A 26,707-nucleotide genomic window follows, 5' to 3' on the forward strand; every position below is an offset into this window, starting at 1 on the left:
TAATAATACAAAATGTTACGATTGTATGCTTGGATGCTACCGCGGAGGCTGGCTGGTAAACAATGCCACCGGCGGAACATGTGAGGCTGGCTAAGGCGCACATTGGACGCGTCTCGGACGAACAGCGGTGAGCGGGTTTTTGAGCGGTATGCGAGGCAAAATTTATGCGATTAAAGTGAGCGGTATGCGGAATAAACGGTATGTGATGCCAACGGTATGCGGAGGTCCACTGTATTTGGGAGTGGACGTGTCAGCGGATGGGTCTATGAAAGATGAGGTGAATCATAGAATTGATGAGGGGAAAAGGGTGAGTGGTGCACTTAGGAGTCTGTGGAGACAAAGAACTTTGTCCTTGGAGGCAAAGAGGGGAATGTATGAGAGTATAGTTTTACCAACGCTCTTATATGGGTGTGAAGCAGGGGTGATGAATGTTGCAGCGAGGAGAAGGCTGGAGGCAGTGGAGATGTCATGTCTGAGAGCAATGTGTAGTGTGAATATAATGCAGAGAATTCGTAGTTTGGAAGTTAGGAGGAGGTGCGGGATTACCAAAACTGTTGTCCAGAGGGCTGAGGAAGGGTTGTTGAGGTGGTTCGGACATGTGGAGAGAATGAAGCGAAACAGAATGACTTCAAGAGTGTATCAGTCTGTAGTGGAAGGAAGGCGGGGTAGGGGTCAGCCTAGGAAAGGTTGGAGGGAGGGGGTAAAGGAGGTTTTGTGTGCGAAGGGCTTGGACTTCCAGCAGGCATGCGTGAGCGTGTTTGATAGGAGTGAATGGAGACAAATGGTTTTTAATACTTGACGTGCTGTTGGAGTGTGAGCAAAGTAACATTTATGAAGGGGTTCAGGGAAACTGGCAGGCCGGACTTGAGTCCTGGAGATGGGAAGTACAGTGCCTGCACTCTGAAGGATGGGTGTAAATGTTGCAGTTTAAATACTGTAGTGTAAAGCACCCTTCTGGCAAGACAGTGATGGAGTGAATGATGGTGCAAGTTTTTCTTTTTCGGGCCACCCTGCCTTGGTGGGAATCGGCCAGTGTGATAATAAAATAAAAATAAAAATAAATATCTGTTTCTCATTCCTGACTTGTCTCCTTTTATTCCCTCCTTATACCCCTCTCATCTCCCTCCATTATCTCACATATCTCCTCTTCCTTCATTATCCTCCCATACATCTTATCTCCCTCCATAATCTCCTCATCCCTTCCAATTCATGCATTTAAAAAAATTCTATGAAATTATTCATCTTTGAAACTTCCTTCTCCAGTTATTATTCACTTTAATAAAATTCTTCCACACAGCTCTTATTACCCTGCTACTAATTCCTCTCATACAATGTAGTGACATACACTTCAGTTTCAACCCTCCAAAGAGGATGCTTTGATACAGGTGAAGGGCTCTTGATCCAAGGAATTTTAAGCTACCCTCCCTTTCCTTGGTTTATTCCTGATTACTTCCCATATTCCAGGTGTTGTATAATCCCTACAGGTTTAGTACTTACCTTTCTTCTTTCTTTCAACACACCGGCCGTATCCCACTGAGGTGGGGTGGCCCAAAAGGAAAAACAAAAGTTTCTCCTCTCACATTTAGTAATATATACAGGAGAAGGGGTTACTAGCCCCTTGCTCCTGGCATTTTAGTCGCCTCTTACAACATGCATAGCTTACGGAGGAAGAATTCTCTTCCACTTCCCCATAGAGATAAGAGGAAATAAACAAGAAGAAGAACTAGTAAGAAAATAAAGGAAACCCAGAGGGGTGTGTATATATATGCTTGTACATGTATGTGTAGTGTGACCTTGCATGTTTATGAGACAGAAAAAACACCAGCAATCCTACCATCATGTAAAACAATTACAGGCTTTCATTTTACATTCACTTGGCAGGACGGTAGTACCTCCCTGGGCGGCTGCTGTCTACCAACCTACTACCTAGGTAGTACTTACCTGTGAATATAAAAATAACATAAGCTCATATTAAGACTTTTAGGCAATTTTCAAGAGGTCATTAGCACTGTATAATCTCACACACCTGTGGACCCGCTTCCAGTCAACAACACCGGGTCTGATGATGTCATACAACTGGAAGATGATGATGCCATCAGCAAGGTCGGAGTACAGCCAATTAACATGGGGGTTAACGCCCATACTGTTCATCCAGTTACGATAGGCTGTAATACAAATATAATTTATGTACACATTTTGTAAAGTTCTAATGATCTGATTAAACATTAGTGTCTAAAATTTGCTATTCTCTAATAAATCAGAGAAAAGTAATATAGGCTGGGAGATCTGTTACAAAAATTGCAAATATCCCCAACCTTCCTTTAAAGTGCAGGCACTGTACTTCCCACCTCCAAGGATCAAGTTGGCTAACCAGTTTCCCTGAATCCCTTCATGTTACTTGTTTACACTCCAACAGCACGTCAAGTCATAAAAACCACTTGCCTCCACTCACTATCTAACACGCTTGTTAGATGTCTAAGCCCCTCACACATAAAAACCTCCTTTACTCCCTTCCTACAAAATCCTAAGCCAACTATTTTTAAACAGCAACTAAAACAAACATAGTGAAGCAAAACTGAAGATACATTACCTCAGTCAAATCTTGTTCAAAACAGACAATTTCTTTTAATTAAAAGCATATGGTATCCCTTGATTTATGGTACAGGTTACATTAATTGGAATAAAGCATATTCTTCTTCCCTGGACTTATGACTGAAATTAATTTATTGCGGGTTAATTTACAGTACAATACTTTGTGCATGCATACACATTTTTTTACCCTGTAGTTATATGTATATATCATTATGTATGATCATTTTTTTCTATTTAGTGCATCTTTATGTATACTTACTCTTTTCTTCCCTAGTTTCTTCAATGTGGTCAAGGCCCTCAAAATCAATATTTTCAGGCTTGTCAAGTCCAGGGTGGTTATTGAAGAGGTTAGCAACAAAAGCCACATTTAGCTTGTAAACTCCTTCCACTACATCCTGTGGGGTCAGGAAGCTACGGCAACCCAGTTTTTCTGCTTGTTGCAACATTATTTCGGCTCTGGCCATTAAATCTTGTTCCTGAAATGGTTTTAAAAAGCAATTATTAAAACAGGGTGGGTGGCCCAAAAGGAAAGAGGAAAGTTTCTCCTTTTACCTTTAGTAATATATACAGGAGAAGGGGTTACTAGCCCCTTGCTCCCGGCATTTTAGTCGTCTCTTACAACACGCATGGCTTACAGAGGAAGAATTCTGTTGCACTTCCCCATGGAGAAAATAAATAAATAAATAAAATATTTATATTTATTTTTTAAGGGCTAGTATAGATTACTAAATTTAAAAAGAAAAACTTTCGTTTTTCTTTTTAGGTCACTCTGCCTCGGTGGAATATTACCAGCTTGTTGAAAAAAAAAATTATTTTTAAAACACATTTCTCTTTAATCAAGTAAATGATGAACAAAAAGGATGTGTAAAACTGGAGCTGTGATTAAGTAATTTACATTAAAAAAATTACAAGTAACCACAATCACAATCAACTTACAGAGAGTGCCTCCATGGTCACACCAGCATCGTTGGGTGCAATTTGCTTCAGTAAATGAGAATAGATCTCTGAGTCCTTGATGTCACTCATGAAGTTTGTGCAGCGTCTGCAGAAATAAAAGGCATCTATATCTAGCATGTTTTTTCTATAGCATTGTAAATTTATGTTAATTTCTAGTCATCAATCTAAGCATAACTTTAAAAATACACAAATAACCTGCACATAGAAGAGAGGAGCTTACGACGACGTTTCGGTCCGACTTGGACCATCTACAAAGTCACGCATTGTTCAGTCACGGTATTGTGCCTTTTTTTTTGTTAACTCTAAAAATACCTGTCTTAAGTGCAAGCTCTTGTGTTCTGTACCCAGAGGACCCACTTGGAAGAATTTTTGTGCCCAGGGTACATACAATTCTATCAATCCCTCCCACACCAAGAGATTAGTAAAAATTGAATGAAAAACTTTTTTTACACATCACTGCTGAAGTAAAATTTAAAAAAATATATAAATTGAAAGTTGAACACAGATGGTAGTAAAGCAGGTTTACTTTTAAAATATTACACTGTCACCTGAGCTCATGTTACTGGTAGATACACAGTTATTACTTCCTACTGAAATTTGTCAACTTGTGCTGATCCTCAGTAAATGTGGTGCTAATTGGTATTAAACCACAGCAATTATGGTGATGTATTTCAAAGTCAAACATTATAAATTAATGTGATACCTTTAAAAACATAACTGTTGTCATATTTTATACACAAATAACACATCTATATTTCTCAGTCTTTAAATCAGTAAAACTAGGAGAGTGCAGTTAGGTAGTGCTTTTGTCCTGTGAAGACTAAAAAGGCACAATACCATGAATGGAACAATACATAAATAACCTGTACATTGGAGAATGAATTTGTGTATTCTGCCGTGTGCTTAAGGGATGGAAGACAGCCTCCACCACTCCAGCATTGAATGATCTACATAGATTTAGTGCTTACAAAGATAAAATAATTTAAATGAATTACTACGTACCTGTTAACACCAGCACGCTCCAAGTGGTGGTTAACCCATCGGAGAAGGATAGCCTCAGGGGAGAGCTTCATCAGCTCCTCGATCTTCTCTCCATCTTCCAGCAAGTTGGCTAGACCTGGGCAATGCTCCAGGGTGATCTGATTGAACAACCCAATGCGAATAATCTGCCACAGCAGACCCAACACTAGGTGAGGTTTTCCTGGTTGAACAAGAAGAGTATTCCAGCATTATTCTACAGTACTCCCAAAAATACATGAAGATAGAAAATTTTAAACTATATTCATATACAACACATAAATATAAATTGAAAACTAGTAGTTGGCTTATGATGATGTAAGTAATACCATGGGGAAAATAAAAGGCTAATATATATACTACAGCAAAATGGTTACATTAATGGAACTAATGCCATGGGGAATATAAAAGGCTAAAATTTATACAAGAAACTGATTACATTTAAAATTCTCAATTTAAGGATTGTGCACCACGTAAGAAGACAATGGACACCAAGAAAAAATGTGAATATGTTAAGCTATTTGAAAAATGGTCTTCCGTAAAAAGTTGTATAACTGAATTTACGAGGATTACGAAGTATGTACATTAATTCTAGGTGTTCAACTATGTTACGAATGATTTTATCTTTAGAACACATAAAGACTGACCAAGCATGTGCTGTCAACTCACAATCCATTGCCTTCACCTTGCTACAGTATTGGCTGTCACAAAGTTCCTTCTTACATGTGGTTTGGTAATGGTCTGTGGTGGACTGAGATGTTATATGATTCATTTTGATTTGTGGTATTGTGATATAATTACAGGGTAATAGTAGATAACTGCCCTTTAGCAGATTTTGGTCATTAATTATAATATGAACTGCACAATATTAAGCTCGTTTTACAGCAGAGATATTTTGTTGTACAAATAGTAAAATATAACTTAACAAAACACCTGACCCAACTTAAAATAACTTTACCTTACTCCACCATTGGTAGATATCCATCTTTGCTTACCTTCAGCCCGGTGCATGATAAGACTTAATACTAAGCACTGATATGTCCAGGCAAGGGCACAACTATAACCCAAAATAATTTACACAAGAATACTTATTCTAGTATACATGCATGGGTTGTATGTATTGTAAAATGTAAACTACTGTCTAAGTTCTACAAAGCAGTAGTTGTAAACTACAGCCAATTCCAACAACATAGTGACAAAGTATTTTTACCTTTAATCTCAAAGTATTGAGGTATTGTAATGTACCTTTCAATTTTTCTTCAAGGGGGCATGTGTTGATGCAAGTAAAGATCTTGATCCAAGGAATTGGGGCTATCCTCCCCTTCTGATCAAACCTGATTACCTGTTATACTATAAGTGCTCTGTTACTCCTATGGGTTTACCATTTTCCACTTAATAATAATGATAATTATAATAAAAAACTTCTCAATTCATCCCTTGCTGCACAACATTTAGCACTCTTGATCATAATTATCTCGCATTACCTTCAATATTTTCCCCACGTTATGAATAAGGAAACTGAAATATTTCTCACCTTTAGCCAAGTCATGAGCATCAATATTGACAACATTGCAGCCAATGGCCTGAGATGAGGTGAGTGCCAGAGTGAGGTTCTCATGCTTGGTGTACAGTGTTAAGTTGCGGGTGTTAATGGCTCTCTCGTCAATGGTGTCTGGACATGAGTGATTAATCACTTTGCTGAATGGAAAGAATACATAAATTACTATGAAATCCTGGCATGAAAAAATATTTTGTGAACAAATAAGCATGTGAAAAGTTTTAAGAATCCAATATACTTATCATCAACAACAATACTGCCTTTCCCACAACTGGTTTTTTGCTAAACAGTTCATATTTTATTAAAAATAAGTGAAATACAGTAATGTATGTAATTATTGAGGCATTCTATGAAATAAACTGGTTTTCCGAAGGTGCTGGTTGGTGCTACTGAAAGAGTTATGAAAGCATATGCTGTATGGATTTTGTCCCCAAAAGTCCAGTGAAAATTTCTCCCAAATCTGGGCAAGTTTCCTCAAAAAAATGGGAAACAAATGTTTTGAATTAACTCAGGTGAACTCCCTTTCTTGAACCCAAGGCAGAACCAAACACCCTTCATCCCAATCTCCCAAGCCAACAATAGTAAGCCTTCCCCAGAACCGATATACGGTGCCCCAGCCAATTGTCCAGTGGGCTGTGTGTGATGAGGATGAGCATCCCAAGAGAAAGCACGAGAAATTTGTTACTAATGCTCAGAGCAGGGCAAAAGTGAGATATATAGACTTAACCAAATCTGGTACAGAAGCCTGTTTTTCTACGATGTCAGTCTTCTTGTTGGGGGTTATTAAAAGCCACTGACAACACTTGCTGTATCAAACTCTGCTTCCTGATGTACGGGGAAGAAATACTGACCAGTGCATCTCCACCCTCACCCGAGTTAACTAACCAGCATTTCATCAAAACCAGTGGGAGGAGGGGAAAAAGTTGAAGAAAAGAGAAAAAGAGCCAGAACTTGATCCCGCAGCAAGGCATTGTGTGGCACCAGCTTTAGCTTTGACTCAAGAAATCGTAATGATACAACTGCAAACAAGCCACAATACAAGCAGGGATTGAACTCGCAATGAGTTTAATCCCCACCCATCGGTGGGGATTAAACTCATTGCCCTGTACCGAGACCACAGCTACGGCACAGCTATGGCTGGGAAGTGGTTAGTTTAGGATTATGTCAGGAAGGTGATGGTGGTAAACTCCTGCAGAAGGGAAGAAGGAAAGGCTTAGGTTTAAGGAATAACAGTAGTGAGGGATAAGGGCAGAGGTGTCAAGAAACTGGAAAAGTTTGAGATGGTTGTAAAAGTGTCTAAAAATCTCATCTAGGTAGGCAGTCCAGTCCTCAAGGTGTTTTCTCATAACTGCCTAACTGTATGTTGCTGGACTTTTTCTAAAAGACATTGGGAGCCAGGATGCCAGTCCTGATGTGGAGAGATTTGCTCATGGCAAAATTCTGCCACTTCACATGCAGTATCCAGCGCAATGCCTGGTTCTGGATTCACTGCAGCTTCATGGCATGGGATTTGAGAATCAGATAGTGAGCAAGAGGTGTGTAGGTGATTAAAGGACATATGAGGACCATGTAGATGTGAAGTTTGGTGGATATGTGAATGCCTTTGAGTTTGTACAGACAGCTGAAAGCATCACCTGCCATCATTCCCTCGGCACTGATGTGTGTGCTTAGATGTAGTTTGGAGTCAAGGGTGACTCAGAGTACTGTGGTGTTTATGGAATGTTGAGTTATTACCAGAAAAAGAGTCAGAATACAGAAGCATCCTCCCAAGTCAAAAAGAAGTACAAGACATGAACAGAAAAACTACATAGGTCTGAGGGCATAAATTGAAGGGACATTATTTATTTTGCCAGCACATCACAACTTACCAAAGAAGAATGCCATCCTTAACTTTATCATACAAGTAGCGACCTTCTCCGTCAATGGGCAGCAGATGTTTCAGGTCAGGATCGTGTCCAAGGTTAGAGTTTATCCAGTCAGAGAATGCCAACTGTTCTTCTAAGCGTACAGAGTGCGTGGTGCCTTCAGAGGAGGCCGTTGACATCCCTCCCAGAGTTTCCAGGTTCTCACGTTTGTTAACCATCTTTTTAAATGAGCTCGCAATATCCTGAGCTTTCAAGCCAGCGCACATCTACCAGAAAAACAAAAACAAAAATAATACTACTTAATTTATAAATTTTACAGAGTAATGTACTTAAATCCTTGTTGTAATAGTGAAAATGTATATGTTAAGTGCATAATGTGTCAAACATGTCTAACATTTACTGTACTTTAATACAGAAAAATTCTTATCCCAAAGTGTATAAACCAAGAATGTTTCGTATACTGTATATAAAAATGGATGATGGGTGTTGCTCAAAACAATAAAATAATTTTCTCATCAGTGAAGGGGAGAGTGACTAAAGGAAAAATGAGTACCAAATGTGGTGGTGCCACCAGCAATATAAAAAGGGAAACACGCTCGTGTCACCCGTAATATATGAAGGGAAACATGTTGGGACCACCAGCAATGTAAGAAGAAAAACGTACAGGTGCCACCAACAATGTAAAAAGTGAAACATGCTGGGGCCACCAGCATTAAATAGAGGGACATGTACTGGGGCCACCAGCATTAAATGGAGGGATATGTACTGGGGCCACCAGCATTATTAAGAAGATACATAATGCGTTGTGGCCACTAACGTTATAAAGAAGGAAATGTGATGGAGACAAGTGTTTTAAGGAAGGAAGAGTGTTGGGTCACCAATATTGTACAAGGAAATGTACTGGAGCCACAGGCAGTAAAAAAGGAGTAAACTTATTCAAGGCACAAGCAAGCATCATAAGGAGAAAAAAGTCTTGAGCAACCTGCAATTTATGGATGAAAATGTGATAGAGCAACTAGCATTATCAGGAAGCAAACATGTTACAGTCAACACTGTAAGGAAGTAAACCTGGTGGAGATACTAGCAATATAAGGAAAGAAATGTGCTGGAGACACTAGCAGTACACGGAAGGAAACGTGTTGGGGACACTAGCAGTACAAGGAAGGAAACATGTTGGTACACTAGCAGTACAAGGAAAGAAATGTGTTGGGGACACTAGTGGTCATTAGCATTGCTAGAGTTGGTGTCACCTGGGGCAGAATCTTTGGTGTCACCCAGGGCAGCATCTTTGGTGTCATCCACATGAAATCCAAGGGCAGGGGGATGGGGGGCAGTGAACTCCAGTTATGTAACTACTTCATGCCCAGTGACTAATGTTTAGCAATGAGAACGTTTAAGGGCCATAAACCGAACAGGAGAATACTTCTCAACTTTATTAATGATAAAATATACAATCATAGTAATATTGAGAACACATAAACTCAAATACCACTTTGAGTACAGGCAACAGATCCTACATTTATTCATTTTCAACAATGAAAAAAAAAACTTGAAAAACATTGCAATATCAGAGAAACACTAGTTCTGATTTGACCTTGAGTACAGGTAACATCTCAGTGAATCTGATCTTATATTTCCTTGCCTTCAACCCTGCAAAATCATCTATCACATCATCAAAATCAATGATTTTCCCTATATAGGCCTATTTGTACTGTGTAATCATATAGGAGGCTATATAGAAATGATGGATTCTTCTCTTATGTTGGTGCAGCATTGTTATGGACATTAGTGTCACCTTTAGAGGCTCTATGGTGTCACCCGGGCACCCCCCCCCCGACCCCCCTAATGACGCCACTGCTAGTGGTATAGGGAAGGAAACATGTTGGGTCATAAAGATTATCATTGCACTGAGAATATTTTTACATCTGCAATTACACGTACAGTTGTAGGGATAAAACACTTTAAGTACTCTGGGAAGAGCTAAAAACCTGCCGAAATCAACTGTATCAGAGTAACAGCTTATTAATATAGTATATATTTTTAAATCTGTCATTTAAATCTGTGTTGAGATCAGCAATATAAATTTTAAAATATATTGCATTTTGCATTTGATTTCAACAAAAATTATTTAAGGACATTGTTGGTGTTTCTTTACTAATTTTACCAACTTTGTTTCTCAGCAGTGGTGGTGGTGGATGGGGGGGGGGGGAGAATATGCCTAATTTCTGGGCCCAGGTTGGCTACCTACACCTGTGACTAGTAGTACTAGTGTTTGTAAAGGTATAACGGTACTAGAGGTAGAAAATGGAGTTATAGGGTAGTAGTAATAGTAATATGTATAGTAGTAGTAGCAGTAGTAAGAGTATAGAGATGTATCGGATGTGAAAATTCTGATATCCGTGGATGAGGATGTGTATGAGGATATCTTACTTATTTTGCAGATGTGGATGCAGGTGTAGATGTAAGAAATTGTGCGGATGTTCTGCGAATGCGGATTTGGATATCTGATACGTCATTAGTAGAGTAGTAGTATAATAATAGAAGTAATATAACAGTAGTAGTAGTAGTATAATAGTACAATAGTTGTTGTAGTAGTACAATTGTAGTAGTAGTACAATAGATGTAGTAGTATAATAGTACAATTGTTGTAGTAGTAGTATAATAGTAGTACAATAGTTGTAGTAGTAGTATAATAGTTGTAGTAGTAGTATAATAGTACAATAGTTGTAGTAGTATAATAGTACAATAGTTGTAGTAGTAGTATAATAGTTGTAGTAGAAGTATAATAGTACAATGTTTTATCACTGATTTCATCATTGCTTAGTTAATCTTAAGTTAATTTTAGCCAGCCCGTAATGCTATGCATATAAGTGGCTTTGGCATGCTGCTCTTACCTGTATTTTTTTTGTACCTCTGTATGTATGCTCAAATTACTAAATAAATAAATAAATAGTTGTAGTAGTAGTATAATAGTACAATAGTTGTAGTAGTATAATAGTTGTAGTAGTATAATAGTAGTAGTACAGTAGTTGTAGTAGTATAATAGTACAATAGTTGTAGTAGTACAATAGTTGTAGTAGTATAGTTGTAGTAGTACAATAGTTGTAGTAGTAGTACAATAGTTGTAGTAGTAGTACAATAGTTGTAGTAGTAGTACAATAGTTGTAGTAGTATAATATTTGTAGTAGTATAATAGTACAATAGTTGTAGTAGTATAATAGTACAATAGTTGTAATAGTAGGGTAGTCTGTTGTACAATACCACTACTCCATCTACTTGCTACTTCTACTAGTTAGTACAAGAAGTACACTTACATTCTGAAACTCGTCAAAGCTGAGTTTTCCTTTGCCTGGACCGTTAGTGCTCTTGTCCCAGTCCTCGATCATTTTCCGCACTTGCCACTGAGGAAGCTTGAAGCCCACAATATCCAGAGCAGCCTTGAGCTCTGACAGGTCAATGAAGCCATTACCATCGCGGTCAATCTGCCAAGAGATCAAATATATATACATATACGTATTAACCGAGACTCACAACAACTCACAAGTATGATTATTCATGTCCAATTATCCATAATCATACTTCTCTAATAATAATAATAGTTGCATTAGTATTATTAGTAGTATGTTTAATAATTTATTGATATATTATTAGTAGTAATATATTATTATATTACTACTAATATACTATTAATATATTATTACTACTACTACTACTACTAATAATAATAATAATAATAATAATAATTACATCATTAACTGTGTAATTCAGTATTACTACGTGACCAATTAGATTAAAAAATGGACCGAGAAAATATAATCATTAATGTGCTACATTTTCTGCCTTGTGCGGTACATATCACGCGCGCGCGCGCGTGTGTGTGTGTGTGTGTACTCGCCTAGTTGAGGTTGCAGGGGTCGAGTCCAAGCTCCTGGCCCCGCCTCTTCACTGGTCGCCACTAGGTCACTCTCCCTGAACCATGAGCTTTATCGTACCTCTGCTTAAAGCTATGTATGGATCCTGCCTCCACTACATTTCTTCCCAAACTATTCCACTTCCTGACTACTCTGTGGCTGAAGAAATACTTCCTAACATCCCTGTGATTCATCTGTGTCTTCAACTTCCAACTGTGTCCCCTTGTTGCTGTGTCCAATCTCTGGAACATCCTGTCTTTGTCCACTTTGTCAATTCCTCTCAGTATTTTGTAAGTCGTTATCATGTCCCCCTATCTCTCCTGTCCTCCAGTGTCGTCAGGTTGATTGCCCTTAACCTCTCCTCGTAGGACATACCTCTTACCTCTGGGACAAGTCTCGTTGCAAACCTTTGCACTTTCTCTAAGTTTCTTTACGTGCTTGGCTAGGTGTGGGTTCCAAACTGGTGCCGCATACTCCAATATGGGCCTAACGTACACGGTGTACAGGGTCCTGAACGATTCCTTATTAAGATGTCGGAATGCTGTTCTGAGGTTTGCCAGGCGCCCATATGCTGCAGCAGTTATTTGGTTGATGTGCGCTTCAGGAGATGTGCCTGGTGTTATACTCACCCCAAGATCTTTTTCCTTGAGTGAGGTTTGTAGTCTCTGGCCCCCTAGACTGTACTCCGTCTGCGGTCTTCTTTGCCCTTTCCCAATCTTCATGACTTTGCACTTGGTGGGATTGAACTCCAGGAGCCAATTGCTGGACCAGGTCTGCAGCCTGTCCAGATTCCTTTGTAGTTCTGCCTGGTCTTCGATCGAATGAATTCTTCTCATCAACTTCACGTCATCTGCAAACAGGGACACCTCGGAGTCTATTCCTTCCGTTATGTCGTTCACAAATACCAGAAACAGCACTGGTCCTAGGACTGACCCCTGTGGGACCTCGCTGGTCACAGGTGCCCACTCTGACACCTCGCCACGTACCATTACTCGCTGCTGTCTTCCTGACAAGTATTCCCTGATCCATTGTAGTGCCTTCCCTGTCATCCCTGCTTGGTCCTCCAGTTTTTGCACTAATCTCTTGTGTGGTACTGTGTCAAACGCCTTCTTGCAGTCAAAGAAAATGCAATCCACCACCCCTCTCTATTGTCTTACTGGTGTCACCCTGTCATAGAACTCCAGTAGGTTTGTGACACAGGATTTCCCGTCCCTGAAACCATGTTGGCTGCTGTTGATGAGATCATTCCTTTCTAGGTGTTCCACCACTCAACTCCTGATAATCTTCTCCATGACTTTGCATACTATACATGTCAGTGACACTGGTCTGTAGTTTAGTGCTTCATGTCTGTCTCCTTTTTTAAAGATTGGGACTACATTTGCTGTCTTCCATGTCTCAGGCAATCTCCCTGTTTCGATAGATGTATTGAATATTGTTGTGTGTGTGTGTACTCACCTAATTGTGGTTGCAGGGGTCGATACTCAGCTCCTGGCCCCGCCTCTTCACTGATCGCTACTAGGTCCTCTCTCTGCTTTCTGAGCTTTGTCATACCTCGTCTTAAAGCTATGTATGGTTCCTGCCTCCACTACATCACTTGCTAGGCTATTCTACTTTCTGAAGACTCTATGACTGAAGAAATACTTCCTAACATCCCTCTGACTCGTCTGCGTCTTCAGCTTCCAATTGTGACCCCTTGTTTCTGTGTCCCCTCTCTGGAACAACCTGTCTCTGTAAACCTGATCTATTCCACGCAGTATTTCGTATGTCGTTATCATGTCTCCCCTGACCCTCCTGTCCTCCAATGTCGTCAGTCCGGTTTCCCTCAACCTTTCTTCGTAGGACATACTCCGGAACTAGCCTTGTTGCAAACCTTTGCACTTTCTCTAATTTCTTGACGTGTTTGACCAGGTGTGTGTTCCAAACTGGAGCTGCATACTCCAGTATGGGCCTGATGTACACAGTGTACAGTGTCTTGAACGATTCCTTACTATGGTATCGGAACGCTATTCTCAGGTTTGCCAGGCGCCCATATGCTGCAGCAGTTATCTGGTTGTGTGCCTCCGGAGACATGCTCGGTGTTATGGTCACCCCAAAATCTTTCTCCTTGAGCGAGGTTTGCAGTCTTTGGCCACCTAGCCTATACTCTGTCTGCGGTCTTCTTTGCCCTTCTCCGATCTTCATGACTTTGCATTTGGCAGGGTTGAATTCAAGAAGCCAGTTGTTGGACCACGTGTCCAGCCTGTCCAGGTCTCTTTGAAGTCCTGCCTGGTCCTCATCTGATTTAATTCTCCTCATTAACTTCACATGAGCTGCGAACAGGGACACCTCTGAGTCTAACCCTTCCATCATGTCATTCACATATACCAAAAATAGTACTGGTCCTAGGACCGACCCCTGTGGGGGCCCGCTCGTCACAGGCGCCCACTGTGATACCTCATCCCGTACCATGACTCGTTGTTGCCTCCCTGTCAGATATTCTCTGATCCAGTGCAGTGCCCTCCCTGTTATACGCGCCTGATCTTCTAGTTTCTGCACTAGTCTTGTGAGGAACTGTGTCGAAGGCCTTCTTGCAGTCCAAGAAAATGCAAATATGTATTGTGTGTGTGTGTGTGTGTGTGTGTGTGTTACCCAAACCAACATTAAGTTTAGAGCAGGAGGATCATACATTATAATATAATTATGAAGGCCTTGGAAGGAAACAACGCAGAGCAGATCTACACGTACTTCACTACGGCATCTGAGAAATGTGATCGTGGAGAAAGAACCACTAAAATAAGGTCAAAAGGTGTAAAAGGAAAAGTAGGAAAACCGATATTCCTCTAGTCTTGGTAAAGTAAAAATCTGAGTACTTCAAAGTGCGGGCCTGGCGCATTTACGTTTCTCAGACTTATATGAGAGACAAATAAAAACACTAGCCATAGTTTTATATCACTCTCTGCGGACGATACGAAAATATTCAAGCAGATGTTAGCAGTCTAAGAGTGGAAAACAGAAAAAAGATCATGAAGTTCAATGGTGATAAATTCAACTGCTCAGATAAGGAAAGACTGAAGATCCTAGAAACACATGAGAACAATATAATATAATAATAATAGTATAATAATGTCATATGACCTATCATTTACCGAACACAAGGCAAATTCTACAAAGGACAGAAAAATGACAGAGTGGATAATAAGAGTATTCAAAATAGAGAAATAATGCCTGTAGTGACACTTTAAATCACCTGTGCTCACTCAGAATAGTTCAAGGCAGGGGAGATATCAGAGCTCGAAAAGGAACGGAGCCTGGTCCCAAATTCACCCAGTACCAAAACGTATTAGAATGTGATACACGGAAATGTAAAATACAGTACACCAAATGAAAAGCAGAGGCGCCATGGCACAATAAGGTGGAAGATAAATCCTCACCTGGTTGTAGTAGTCCTCATCCTTGAGATCATTGAGAAACTCGATGAAGGAGTCCCACCTCTCTATACCCATGATCTCCATCTTGATGATGCTACAACCACTAACACTGTGATGCGCTAGTGACTACACACTACCACTGGTTGTAGTTATATGAACTAACACTCCTCAATACCACCTGATGTTACAGCCACTAACACTCCACACTGGTGATCACGCTTCTCCACACTAACACTGTTAACGTCAAGTCTTCACAGAAGTTATACAAGCACTCGAAAATAGGTATGGTGGAGAAGCCACTCGTGGCGAAACGTTTCTTCAATAAATGTCTAGAACTATGTCTCTCTATACGCAATCACTATTGAAAAGGATTCGCATAATTGTAATAATACGATCATAAACAAATTCAAGAAACTGGGAGGATTGTAACTTATGGTAAGCCAGCCCTAAAATTAGCAAGCCAGTGCTGTAGTCATAGTGCAGGGGTCAGAGCACTAGCTTATTGATTTTAGGATTGGCTTGCCATCCATGAGTTAGAATCTTGTCCATTCAGTGAGAACTCATGAAACCCACAGGGCAATCAACATTTACACAAAAGCCTTAATTCCTTGTATAGCAAGACAATAATAAAAATCTCGGAACAGATAAAGAGTGGTGTGTCATAATAATAATAATGAATAGAACAATGTAAATATTAAGCGACTACAAAGTTAAACGACGGTAAATATTTTTCTCAGCACTCTTCTCATTAGAACATAAGAAAGGAGGAACGCCGCAGCAGGCCTGTTGGCACCTGGAGCTCAACAAGCTGTCAGCTGCAGGACTGTTGAGAGGGTGTCAGAGTGACTGCAATAAAACAAGTGATCCTGCTGGGTGTCAGAGGTGACTGCTTATAAGAACTTCCTCCTGGTGGGTGTCAGGGTGACTGTGTACTTATAAAGCACGTGATCCTGCTACGTGTCAAGGTAACTGCTTATAAAAACATCCTCCTGCTGGGTGTCAGAGTGAATGTCTACTTATAAAGCACTTGATCCTGCTGTGTGGGTGCCAGAGTAACTGTCTGCTTGTACAACATTTGGTCAATACCACTGAAGGGTTTTGAGAGTACTCCTACTCCTGCAGCTTGGCCCTCAGCCAGACAGCCTGGCCAGGGGCCACACACTTCAAGGGAGGTGCCTCGATGTTGGTGAAGGGCTCTTGATTCAAGGAACAGTAGCTACTATCTCATTCCTTGGATCAAACTTCATTGCCTCTCATTCCTCAGGAGTTGCATGGCCCATTACGGATTTAATGCTTTCTTGTGATTATAACAATGTATTCGATTAATTAGTAATGTAACTGAGCGGGTTCAATTACCTGTCTATATAAACATCAGGTGTGTAATTTTCAGCGTATATAAACCCAGGTATGTATCTGTGTATATATGATAGTTACATAATGGGAACACTTTCAGTCTGCTGCTACCTTACTTTATATGATAGTTACACAGTGGGAACACCCACAGTCTGCTGCTACCTTACTCTAAATGTTAGTTACACAGTAGGAACACCCACAGTCTGCTACCTTACGTTATGTAATAGTTACACAGTGGGAACACCCATAGTCTGCTGCTACCTTACTTTATATAATAGTTACACAGTAGAAACGCCCACAGCCAGCTGCTACTTTACTCTATAACAGCAATTCCCAAAGTGAGCGGTACCGCCCCCCTGCGGGCGGTGGAAAAATCCAGGGGGAAAGGGACGTTGAGGAAAAAGGGAGCGGTAGGGGTACGGCAGCGTGGTATAAGAACCAAGGGAGCGTTTGTTTCACAAAATCTATATGACAAAATCTAAGCCACGAGCACTTGAGTCACACAAATGCTTTACAAAGAAATGAGGTTAATCTTATCAAAGTCAAATCAGCCCTTTCCACTTTTCTGTCCAGGTTACAGTTACTCGAACGTAACATAGCCCGTCGTGAGCTCTTCCAGTTTCCCAGCCTCTCGGAATTGGAGAAGAGCATACCAGACGATGACTTTCAAGTATATTGTGCACACTTGAATGAGCTGCATAGAGAGACGTGTGACAGATTTCAGGATATTTTTTTTCTTAAACTACCAGACTGGGTGATCAATCCATTCCTAGATATCAGCAATGAGGAAACATGAAAGGTGGAGGAAAAACTGATTTCACTCAAATATAACACTAAGCTGAGGCCAAATTTCAAAAAAATCATATCAAGATTTTTAGTTAAAAAAAAAAATTCTGATTGCTACCCTGTGGCACAAATTCAAGATGTACTTTATTGCCTTCCCAACATCATATTTAGTAGAGCGTGGCTTCACTGCAGTCGCCAAGCTTCTTTCCCCAATTAAGAGATTAAAAATTACTGAACGCGGGGAACTAAGACCTCTTCTTAGTGCCTTCAAACCTGATGTTGAGAAGGTGATGTCCCCGCACCAAGCACATCCATCTCATTACAACTGGGAAGACAATGTAGTCACAGATGAGATGTAAATTCGCCCTTTCATACTGTTAAATAAACTAGTTTCTTAATTTTTATTTGTGAAATACGCTTGTTTATAGCGTTAGATTTGTTGTTTTGAATTTGCGGTAAACTTAACGCTAAAAAAGAGGTTTGTATGTGTGTGTGGGGAAGGGGACGCTAGTGATGTGGCCTGGGAGCCAATGGGTGGCGGCAGCCTGAAAAAGTTTGGGAACCACTGCTCTATATGATAGTTACATAGTGGGAACACCCACACTGTGCTGCTACCTTGCTCTATATGACAGCTACATAATAGGAAGAAAATTTAGCTAAATATTCCCGTCATATTTCATCACACATGATGGACTGCACAGTCTGGAAATCAATCATGGTAAGTTGGAAGATTCAGTAGTGTCAGCCTGACCTAGAAAACTTCAGTAGTGTCAGGCTGCGCTGGGAGACTTTGGTAGTGTCATCATGAGCTGGGAGACTTCAACAGTGTCAGCCAGAGCTGGAAGACTTCAGTAGTGTCAGCCAGAGCTGGCAGACTTCAGTAGTGTCAGCATGAGCTGGCAGACTTCAGTAGTGTCAGCATGAACTGGCAGACTTCAGTAGTGTCAGCATGAGCTGGCAGACTTCAGTAGTGTCAGCATGAGCTGGCAGACTTCAGTACGACAAGGATATCGTCAAGTATTCCAGCAAGGGTTCATCAGCTACGGCAGCTTCAAAGGTTTCATCGCAGGAGAGCTGGAGTTACTATCACTTGGGAATTACCATCTCTCAGGATAGCCTGTCCTATACTGTCCATACACAGGAAACAAAGCTGAAGTTTTATGAAGATATCCCCGTTATCCCACAACACAGCCAAAATAACTTATATACATATATAGAAGGCAGGAAAAACAGGAAGGAGGGCGGGGGGAGAAATTTCGGGACCCAATGAATGGACAATATACCAATCATGTTTTCATTGCAGTGTCACAGTTGGCGTTCTTAGCCAAGGTGTTATACTGACGTTAATGACGAGGATGGGACGAGACGATATTATTATATTAATATCGAAGCAAAAAACCCTTAAAAGTCAGACAGCGACTGGGATATGGAGGGTAACAGGTTTCAATACGAGGATAGTTCCAATTTTCTGGATGAAGAGCCCTTCACCAGCATTGACCGTGTAGTCGATACGCTATAAAACTAATAAAAATAAAAGCATTGGATGGTATTGTGTGACATTAACATATCGTAGTACGCTACTAGGTAGCGACTCCCTTAAACTGTTTAGCAGTGCAGAGGATACTGTAGGAAGGGTAGGTAGGCCAGCGGATGCTGCAACCAGGTAGAGAGTCACAGGTTAAACTATTTTCATCTGACAGATGCATGTCTGGAGACATCTGTTTTGTTTCTTAAACAAAATACCAAAATAGATGACAATGAGGAAGTAATTCTCGTATCAACAAGCCGAAAATGGAGAAGCAATCGTATATTACAGACGGGGAATAATTCGGTAATCTCGGACGGACGTATTGGTGGACGTGAGGGTAGCACAGGTGAAGGTAGCACTGGAAACTCCAGCTTCTCATACACGCACTTGACAAACAACTAGGTAGCACTGAGGCCGCACACACTGCACACAATATATATCTGAGCCTCGCTGGAAATGTAGATCACGCCAGCTGCCACTACCATCACTGCTGCTGCTGGCTCTCAGTGTGTCGGTCACTGAGTCCTCCCTGGCAGCAGTATATAAGCCAATGGTCATCTCAGCACATGTATTAACACCACCAGCAACCCCACACACTCTCAATAGTGAATAAAAGACACACCGAGAGGGGCGTAGTTGTCAGTATATATACTCCTGAGAGTTTACTTTAATCCCAAGGTTAGGGATTCAAGTATCCTTGACTGTTTGTGTACAAGTGAGATGCAACCTTAATTAACAATGCTTGGTGTTTAACCTATCCCTCAGTATACTTCCTGTAGATTCCGGGGGTCATCGCTCCCCGCGATCAGGTCCTAGACCGGTTATTTTCCAAGGTGGTATGTCCGTGGGCACGGACCAAAGTTCGGGAAGCGCATAGGTTGCTTGGCTTGTTAGGTTTAAAACCTGTCAACTACACGATGACCATTAACAGACACCTTACCTTTAAGAACTGGGGAGGGGGAGCCTTGATACCGGTAAAGGAACCCTGATCTGAGAAACTGGATCAAACATGATTAATTCCCACTCCTCAGGTGCCGTATGACCCTTGAATAAAATAATAATAAATAATAATGGAATCACTGCACCCTGACGACATTAATAGAAACCAATTAGTCAAACCAAACTACATGGAGGCTAGAAGAGAATGAACGAGGACTCGAACCTCAGTCCATGAGAGTAGCAGACCCAACACTACCATTCAACTTAGGTTCACCTGTCTGTCATATACCTTGGATGGGTTTCGAGTTTTCTTTCTCCTGCAGCCCGGCCCTGGACCAAGATTTACTTATGCTTGTTTGGTTAACCAGGTGACAAAGTCAAGTTTCCATTGCTCTGAATTTAGTAGCAGGAACAAGTGGCCTCGAGAAGAGGGTAGTGACAGGCGACAACGTCAGGTTTCCACTGCTCTTATGAGATGTTGAAATCAGGTCATGATTTAATCAACGTTCACTTGATGATTTTTGCGCTTGCATATACAATATTTTTTATATATAATGGAAGAATCTAATTAATATTATGGTTATGGATGTTGACATTCTGGAATACTGCTGGACTGTCTTATGCTCAAATTTCTCCTTAAAATGGAGTTTAGAGAGCAAGTTTCATGTCAAATTATGATAAATTATGTTTCTACATAGAATAACATCAATTCTGTTATTCACAGTCATAAACTAGTTAACGCTTCAACTGTGTGAGAACAAATACGTTATAAAGAACAAAGAGGCACAATATCGTGACTGGAACAATACACAAATAACCCGCACATAGAGAGAAGCTTACCACGACGTTTCGGTCCGACTTGGAACATTTACAAGTCGGTAAGTAAAACACATGTGCAACAGTTAGGTATCTTTATTCCGAAACGTTATGGCTACACAGTCCCTGAGCCTGGAGGCTGAGGGACTGACCACCTCAAAACTACGTCTTGAAGGGTGATGGACTGATTACATCGTCTTCGCATCTCGACCGCTTCTGCCAACTTTTCTATACTCGACTGAAGAAGCCTACTATATAGGGGTAACGTTTCAGAATAAAGATACCTAACTGTTGTACATGTGTCTTATCTACCAACCTGTCGGTATTGTATACCATTTTAACATTTACAAGTAGGAGCGAAACGTCGTCATAAGGTTCTCTCGCGCTACTATGTGCAGGTTATTTGTGTACAAATATCTCATGTTGGTATATGTCAGATACAAAAGGCGTACCACTGGAAACAGTCAATAAAAGACACGTTATAGAACAAACTTTTAATAACATAATGTTTTTATCTGATAAAGCTCTACACAGAGCGAAACGTTGTCCCAATAAAAGCTTGTTCTACAACACGTTTCTTCATATACTCCAGTTATTAAAATTTGTGTCTATCCGGTGTGTGTGTGTGTGTGTGTGTACTCACCTAATTGTACTCGCCTAATTGTGGTTGCAGGGGTCGATACTCAGCTCCTGGCCCCGCCTCTTCACTGATCGCTACTAGGTCCTCTCCCTCTCTGCTTCCTGACCTTTGTCATACCTCTTCTTAAAACTATGTATGGTTCCTGCCTCCGCTACTTCACTTGCTAGGCTATTCCACTTCCTGACGACTCTGTGACTGAAGAAATACTTCCTAACGTCCCTGTGACTCGTCTGAGTCTTCAGCTTCCAGTTGTGACCCCTTGTTTCTGTGTCCCCTCTCTGGAACATCCTATCTCTGTCCACCTTGTCTATTCCCCGCAGTATCTTGTATGTCGTTATCATGTCTCCCCTGACCCTTCTGTCCTCCAGTGTCGTCAGTCCGATTTCCCTCAACCTTTCCTCGTACGACATTCCCCTGAGCTTTGGGACTAGCCTTGTTGCAAACCTTTGTACTTTCTCTAACTTCTTGTGTGTGTGTGTGTATGTGTGTGTGTGTGTGTGTGTGTGTGTGTGTGTGTGTGTGTGTGTGTGTGTGTGTGTGTGTGTGTGTGTGTGTGTGTGTGTGTGTGAGTGTGTGTGTGTGTGTGTGTGTGCGCGTGTGCAAAGCAACCACAGGGGGAGTTGAATAATAGCTCTAGGCCTTTCGTATTGCAATCAACACATCATTAGGAGTTTGCAATGTTGTTGAAGGAATAAGTAGGAGATGTCAGCAGATTCGTTCCGAGGGACGCCTTGCTAAGAATTTTAGCATTTGTAAGAATTCTTAGCAAGCGTCCCTCGAAGGAATCTGCTGAGATCTCTTACTCGTTTCTTCAACATTGCAAGCTCCTAATGATGTGTTGATTGCAACACGAACGGCCTAGAGCTATTATTTAACTCCCCCTGTGGTTGCTTTGCATATTGTATCACTTGTTCGCGATTCTTACACACACACACACACACACACACACAAACACATGTCGTGCGGAACAGGTAAAATTGGTCAATTAGCAAGAACTCGTTTAAGTCCCTTCTAAAAAGATTTTTAATGTAAAAATTAATAATTTTGTACCAAAAGAACCTAAGAAAACTTACCTAACCTTAATAACAAGCGCAATTAAATTTAGCCTAATCCAGCTAAAAATATTTTAGACAAGTTTACAATAATTTAATAATAAACAAACACAATGAAATATATTTTTTAGTTAGGTTTAGAATGATTTTTGCGAAATTACTGCATACACAAATTTTCGCTTGCCTTATTCGGCAAGAAGAGCGTTGCTATTTAAGACAAAATCGCAAGTTTTACCTATTCGACACAACACACAACACACACACACACACACACACACACACACACACACACACACACACACACACACACACACACACACACACACACACACACACACATATATATATATATATATATATATATATATATATATATATATATATATATATAACAAATAAAAACTGAGCAATAAATTTATCCAGACAAATATGGAAGAGTGGATGATATTAAGGCCACAATGTTACCAAGATGCTGAATCATAAAGCAAAGTTGATATTAAATCTACTGCAAGTAGATGTCCTTAAAACAGTGTTTGTGTGTCAGAGAGAGAGAGAGAGAGAGAGATAATAACATGCCTTACAAAGAAGTCAGTCATATGGCAGACAGACATTTGTTTAAAATAATAGCGAGAAAAGTGGAACTCAAGTGAACTTTCCAACACAAAAGAAATATGAATAACGACTGTCAGGGGTGGACCAGTTTCTTTCTTTCTTTCTCTCTCTCTCTCTCTCGTCATATTTCCAGTGACTTGCTACAACAATCTACAATATAGGTGGACCTTCTGCAACTCGTCCTCCGGATATAAAGTTCGTTTTCTAACGTGTTTACGAGCGTCTATTTCTGAACGGTCTACGTCAAGTCCAAAAACAGTTGTTTTAACTTAAATTACATTACGTTAATCTTAATCAGGTGTTGAAGGAAACTGAACCAAGAATAAGGCAGAATGACCCCAACGGTTTTTGAGCTTTTCTTGAAAAATAATATAATAACTGTTGATAAGGGTACATGTAACAGTAGGATGGAGGGTAGGGCAGTTTTTGAATGGGAGGGGATTAAGTATCCAGTAGGCATATGTGACCATATAAGATAGGAGTGAAAGAGGACAAGTGGATTTGGGGATTTGATGCGATGTCGGAGTACAAGCAAATCATCACTTATGAAAGAATTCAGGAAAACCAGTCAGCAGGTCTTGAGTTGTGGAGGTGGGAAGACTGTGGCTGACAGGCCAACACAGCCATCACAGTCTGGTTGATATAACACTGGCATCACATGACAGTCCAGCGTCCTGTCGAAAAAAATGTACTGTTTCTCCCGATAATATTTTTGTTCGTCTCTGGTGGTCCCTAGAGATGTCCCTGAAGTTTATATAGGCCAGTCAGTCACAGCAGCAGTAGGCCTAGCCTTCCGAGTGCAGCCATTATTCCCGCCTCCACAACTCAAGACATACTGACTGGTTTTCCTAAATTTCTTCATAAATGTTGCCTTGGTTGTACTCTGACAGCGCACCAAATTCCCAAACCCACTTGTCCCCTTCCACTCCAATCTTACGGAAGTGAAGGTGGCCAAATTGGTAGTGAAGAAGTTGACAGTATCAGCCGTGACGGTGGTGGCATTGGTAACTGTCTCGACGTGGCAGCAACACACTGAAGTTTCACTGAACCAAATTGCCAGCGTGGACTTGAAGAAATACTAGATGACGGGAAAGTATGTCGTGCCATGCTGGTGACAGATGGCAATGATCACCAGCTGCTTGTGTATGACCATCTATAAGAGCTACCAGCTGTGTCTACTATCGCCACCGCTCGAACCATCTCCAATGACAAACGGACTTCCTATGTAAGCGTCCTTTACTTTAAGAACACAAGTCTACTCTAAGTGTTTACTTGACGAACACATGTCTGCTTGAAGAATTCACATTTACTTGACGAACACATTACTTGACGAACACACGTCTACTTGAATAACACACGACTGCTTGAACACATGTCTGCTTGACGTTATATTTAATGACGGTCATTAAATAGCGAGGATACTCTAGTAGTCATCAACGCTCCCGAGGTGCATAACTGACCCTTGTCCTAAAGTGCTTATCACTTTCTCTCACACTATAATGCTCATGCAAGTAACTATGTTGTTCACCCGTGGGATCACCATCTTCATCTGCTTACCTATACCAACTGTCTGCCTGTCTGCCCACCCTTCTTACTTGCTGCTCAGTGCTACGGTTGCACATACATTCTGAGTAGTACACTTATAGAATATAGCATTGGTGTTTTGACAAGGTTTCTATAAACTCATGATCTGGGTTACTAAAAACAGAAGATTTTTGGAAGTTATCCCGGTCATCCAGGATGCTGGTAATGGGTTCAACAACTGCTGTCATAGGGCACGCGAATGTGCCAATTGTTCCTAGAATTTGGTCCTCGGTATCGTACACAAATGTTGAAAAATTGAAGCCGATTGAATAAGGCTTTCTCGAGTTACGAGTAAAATAAATCCCCCTACGGGGATATCTAATTCAAGATAACATTTTGTTCACTGTTTCCTAAGGGACAAAACATTTCCACCGCTACAAAGGAGACTGCTTGTGTGGTTCTATCAATAAAGACGAGACATAAACTTCACAAAGGAATACACAGATTAAAGAGTATACTCGCCTAGCATGCCCTAGCAGTCAGCTCACGGCTGTCCAAGGCAATGAAGCTTTTGCCAGAGTAGAGGTGGACACGCTGGCAGAGATGCACGGAATGGATGTTAAAGATGATACAGAGGGAAAGGGAAAGAGATGGATGCAGTGAGTGTTGGAGGTAATATAGTGTGCGTGAGAGCTGATCCACGTAAAAGAGATGACTGTGGCGTTCTGGCCAACTGGTCTCCCACCTTATACTCTCTGGAGAAGGCTAAACATGTGCCAATACTGTGCCTGTGCTTACTCAGCAAGCTCATACGACCGCCAGCAACACCGACGCGTCTACCTCGCCTAATTTGGCCCACTTAATGACTATCTCAACAAACAAAGGGCTAAACATAGAAGCTTTGAAGTTGGACGCTTGGTACCATCAGTAGACACTATCACTGAGAGGCTGAAGATAAACAGGAGAGAACAGGGTGTGCAATATCCACTTGAATATCGCTGTAAGCAATCAGGACTGGAGTGGCCTAGTAAGTTCAATTAACCATTAAATTTAAGAATAGATCATTGGCATAAAACTACATACATATTAATAGATCAGTAGTAATATTTTAAAGATTAATTATACAATTAGGTTCAGAGGACATGATTTGTTGTATTCTTCGTTTGAGAGTGGCTTGAGGGCAGGAGAGGAAACAATACAGTCTCCTCTAACTGTTGGCAACTATGCAGCTACCTTTTTCCCTTCTAATGAGTTATGCGTTTAACAAAGATCACGATAAACAAAGTCACTTTCAATTTGGTTTATAGCTTGTCTACAAGATATATTTAAGTATTGCCACTGTATACAAATTCTAGTTCGTGGTAGTGTGTTAGAAGTGGTTAACCCAGGAGTTCTCTCTCCTAGGGCACCATGTAAGCTGATAGTTAACCCAGGAGTTCTCTCTCCTAGGGCACCATGTAAGCTGATAGTTAACCCAGGAGTTCTCTCTCCTAGGGCACCATGTAAGCTGATAGTCAGTTACTATCGAAGGAGGTACTACTATCCAGTCAATGAATGTGAAATGCAAATGTGATCTATATTTTTTGCACTCTGGTAAAATTTCTGATCTTTTCTGTCACATGAACACAGATGACATAATAGTAATAATAATAATTAATAATAATAATAATAATAATAATAATAATAATAATAATGTCTTGATTTCTACAAGTACATGATACAACTTATACAGACCATAGCTGACATCAGTGACACACTATATAGAAAGCCCATGGTTATGCAGAGTATTTCGGACAAATCAGGTCAATTTTGTCTCCAGGATGCCACCCACGCCAGACGACTAATACCCAGGTACTTATTTTACTGATAGGTGAACATGGACAAACTTCTACCTATATTCAGTATCCACATACTGTACCTTTATTTCCCTATGTGCTTCCTAATAGGCCTTAAGCGTGCATTAATTCCTTTCCAACCTAGGAGTCCTGGCCTATGACTGGGCCGTGGGGAAGATAATCCCACTAACAGAACTGATAACACAAGATAGCACTGACGTAAGCAGCATCATTAAAACGTATAGATAACAGTTAAAAAAAAGTTAAGATAGTCACTAAAAGGTTATAACTATGACTACGATTTTTAAAGGGGTG

The 26,707-nt window shown here is 40.6% G+C and overlaps 1 protein-coding gene across 2 annotated transcripts in view; it reads right to left on the reverse strand.

Moving 5' to 3' along the window:
- The window catches only part of Fim (plastin-2 Fim), a 273,290-nt gene that overhangs the window by 11,075 nt on the left and 235,508 nt on the right, over positions 1 to 26,707 (reverse strand). Inside the window, exons 1-8 of one of the 2 annotated variants that reach the window (XM_070101299.1) lie at positions 25,080 to 25,233; positions 11,304 to 11,471; positions 7,993 to 8,255; positions 6,101 to 6,264; positions 4,552 to 4,750; positions 3,529 to 3,634; positions 2,852 to 3,068; positions 2,027 to 2,165 (exon numbers count right to left, since the gene is read on the reverse strand). In XM_070101299.1, the coding sequence (XP_069957400.1) occupies positions 2,027 to 2,165; positions 2,852 to 3,068; positions 3,529 to 3,634; positions 4,552 to 4,750; positions 6,101 to 6,264; positions 7,993 to 8,255; positions 11,304 to 11,375 (1,160 nt within the window). In that variant the 5' untranslated portion in view covers positions 11,376 to 11,471; positions 25,080 to 25,233. Of the gene's footprint in view, positions 1 to 2,026; positions 2,166 to 2,851; positions 3,069 to 3,528; positions 3,635 to 4,551; positions 4,751 to 6,100; positions 6,265 to 7,992; positions 8,256 to 11,303; positions 11,472 to 25,079; positions 25,234 to 26,707 lie in introns of those variants that run through there. The other variant, XM_070101298.1, reaches the window with a different exon arrangement.

Source organism: Cherax quadricarinatus, chromosome 76 (assembly GCF_038502225.1).
Source record: "Cherax quadricarinatus isolate ZL_2023a chromosome 76, ASM3850222v1, whole genome shotgun sequence".
NCBI lineage: Eukaryota > Metazoa > Arthropoda > Malacostraca > Decapoda > Parastacidae > Cherax > Cherax quadricarinatus.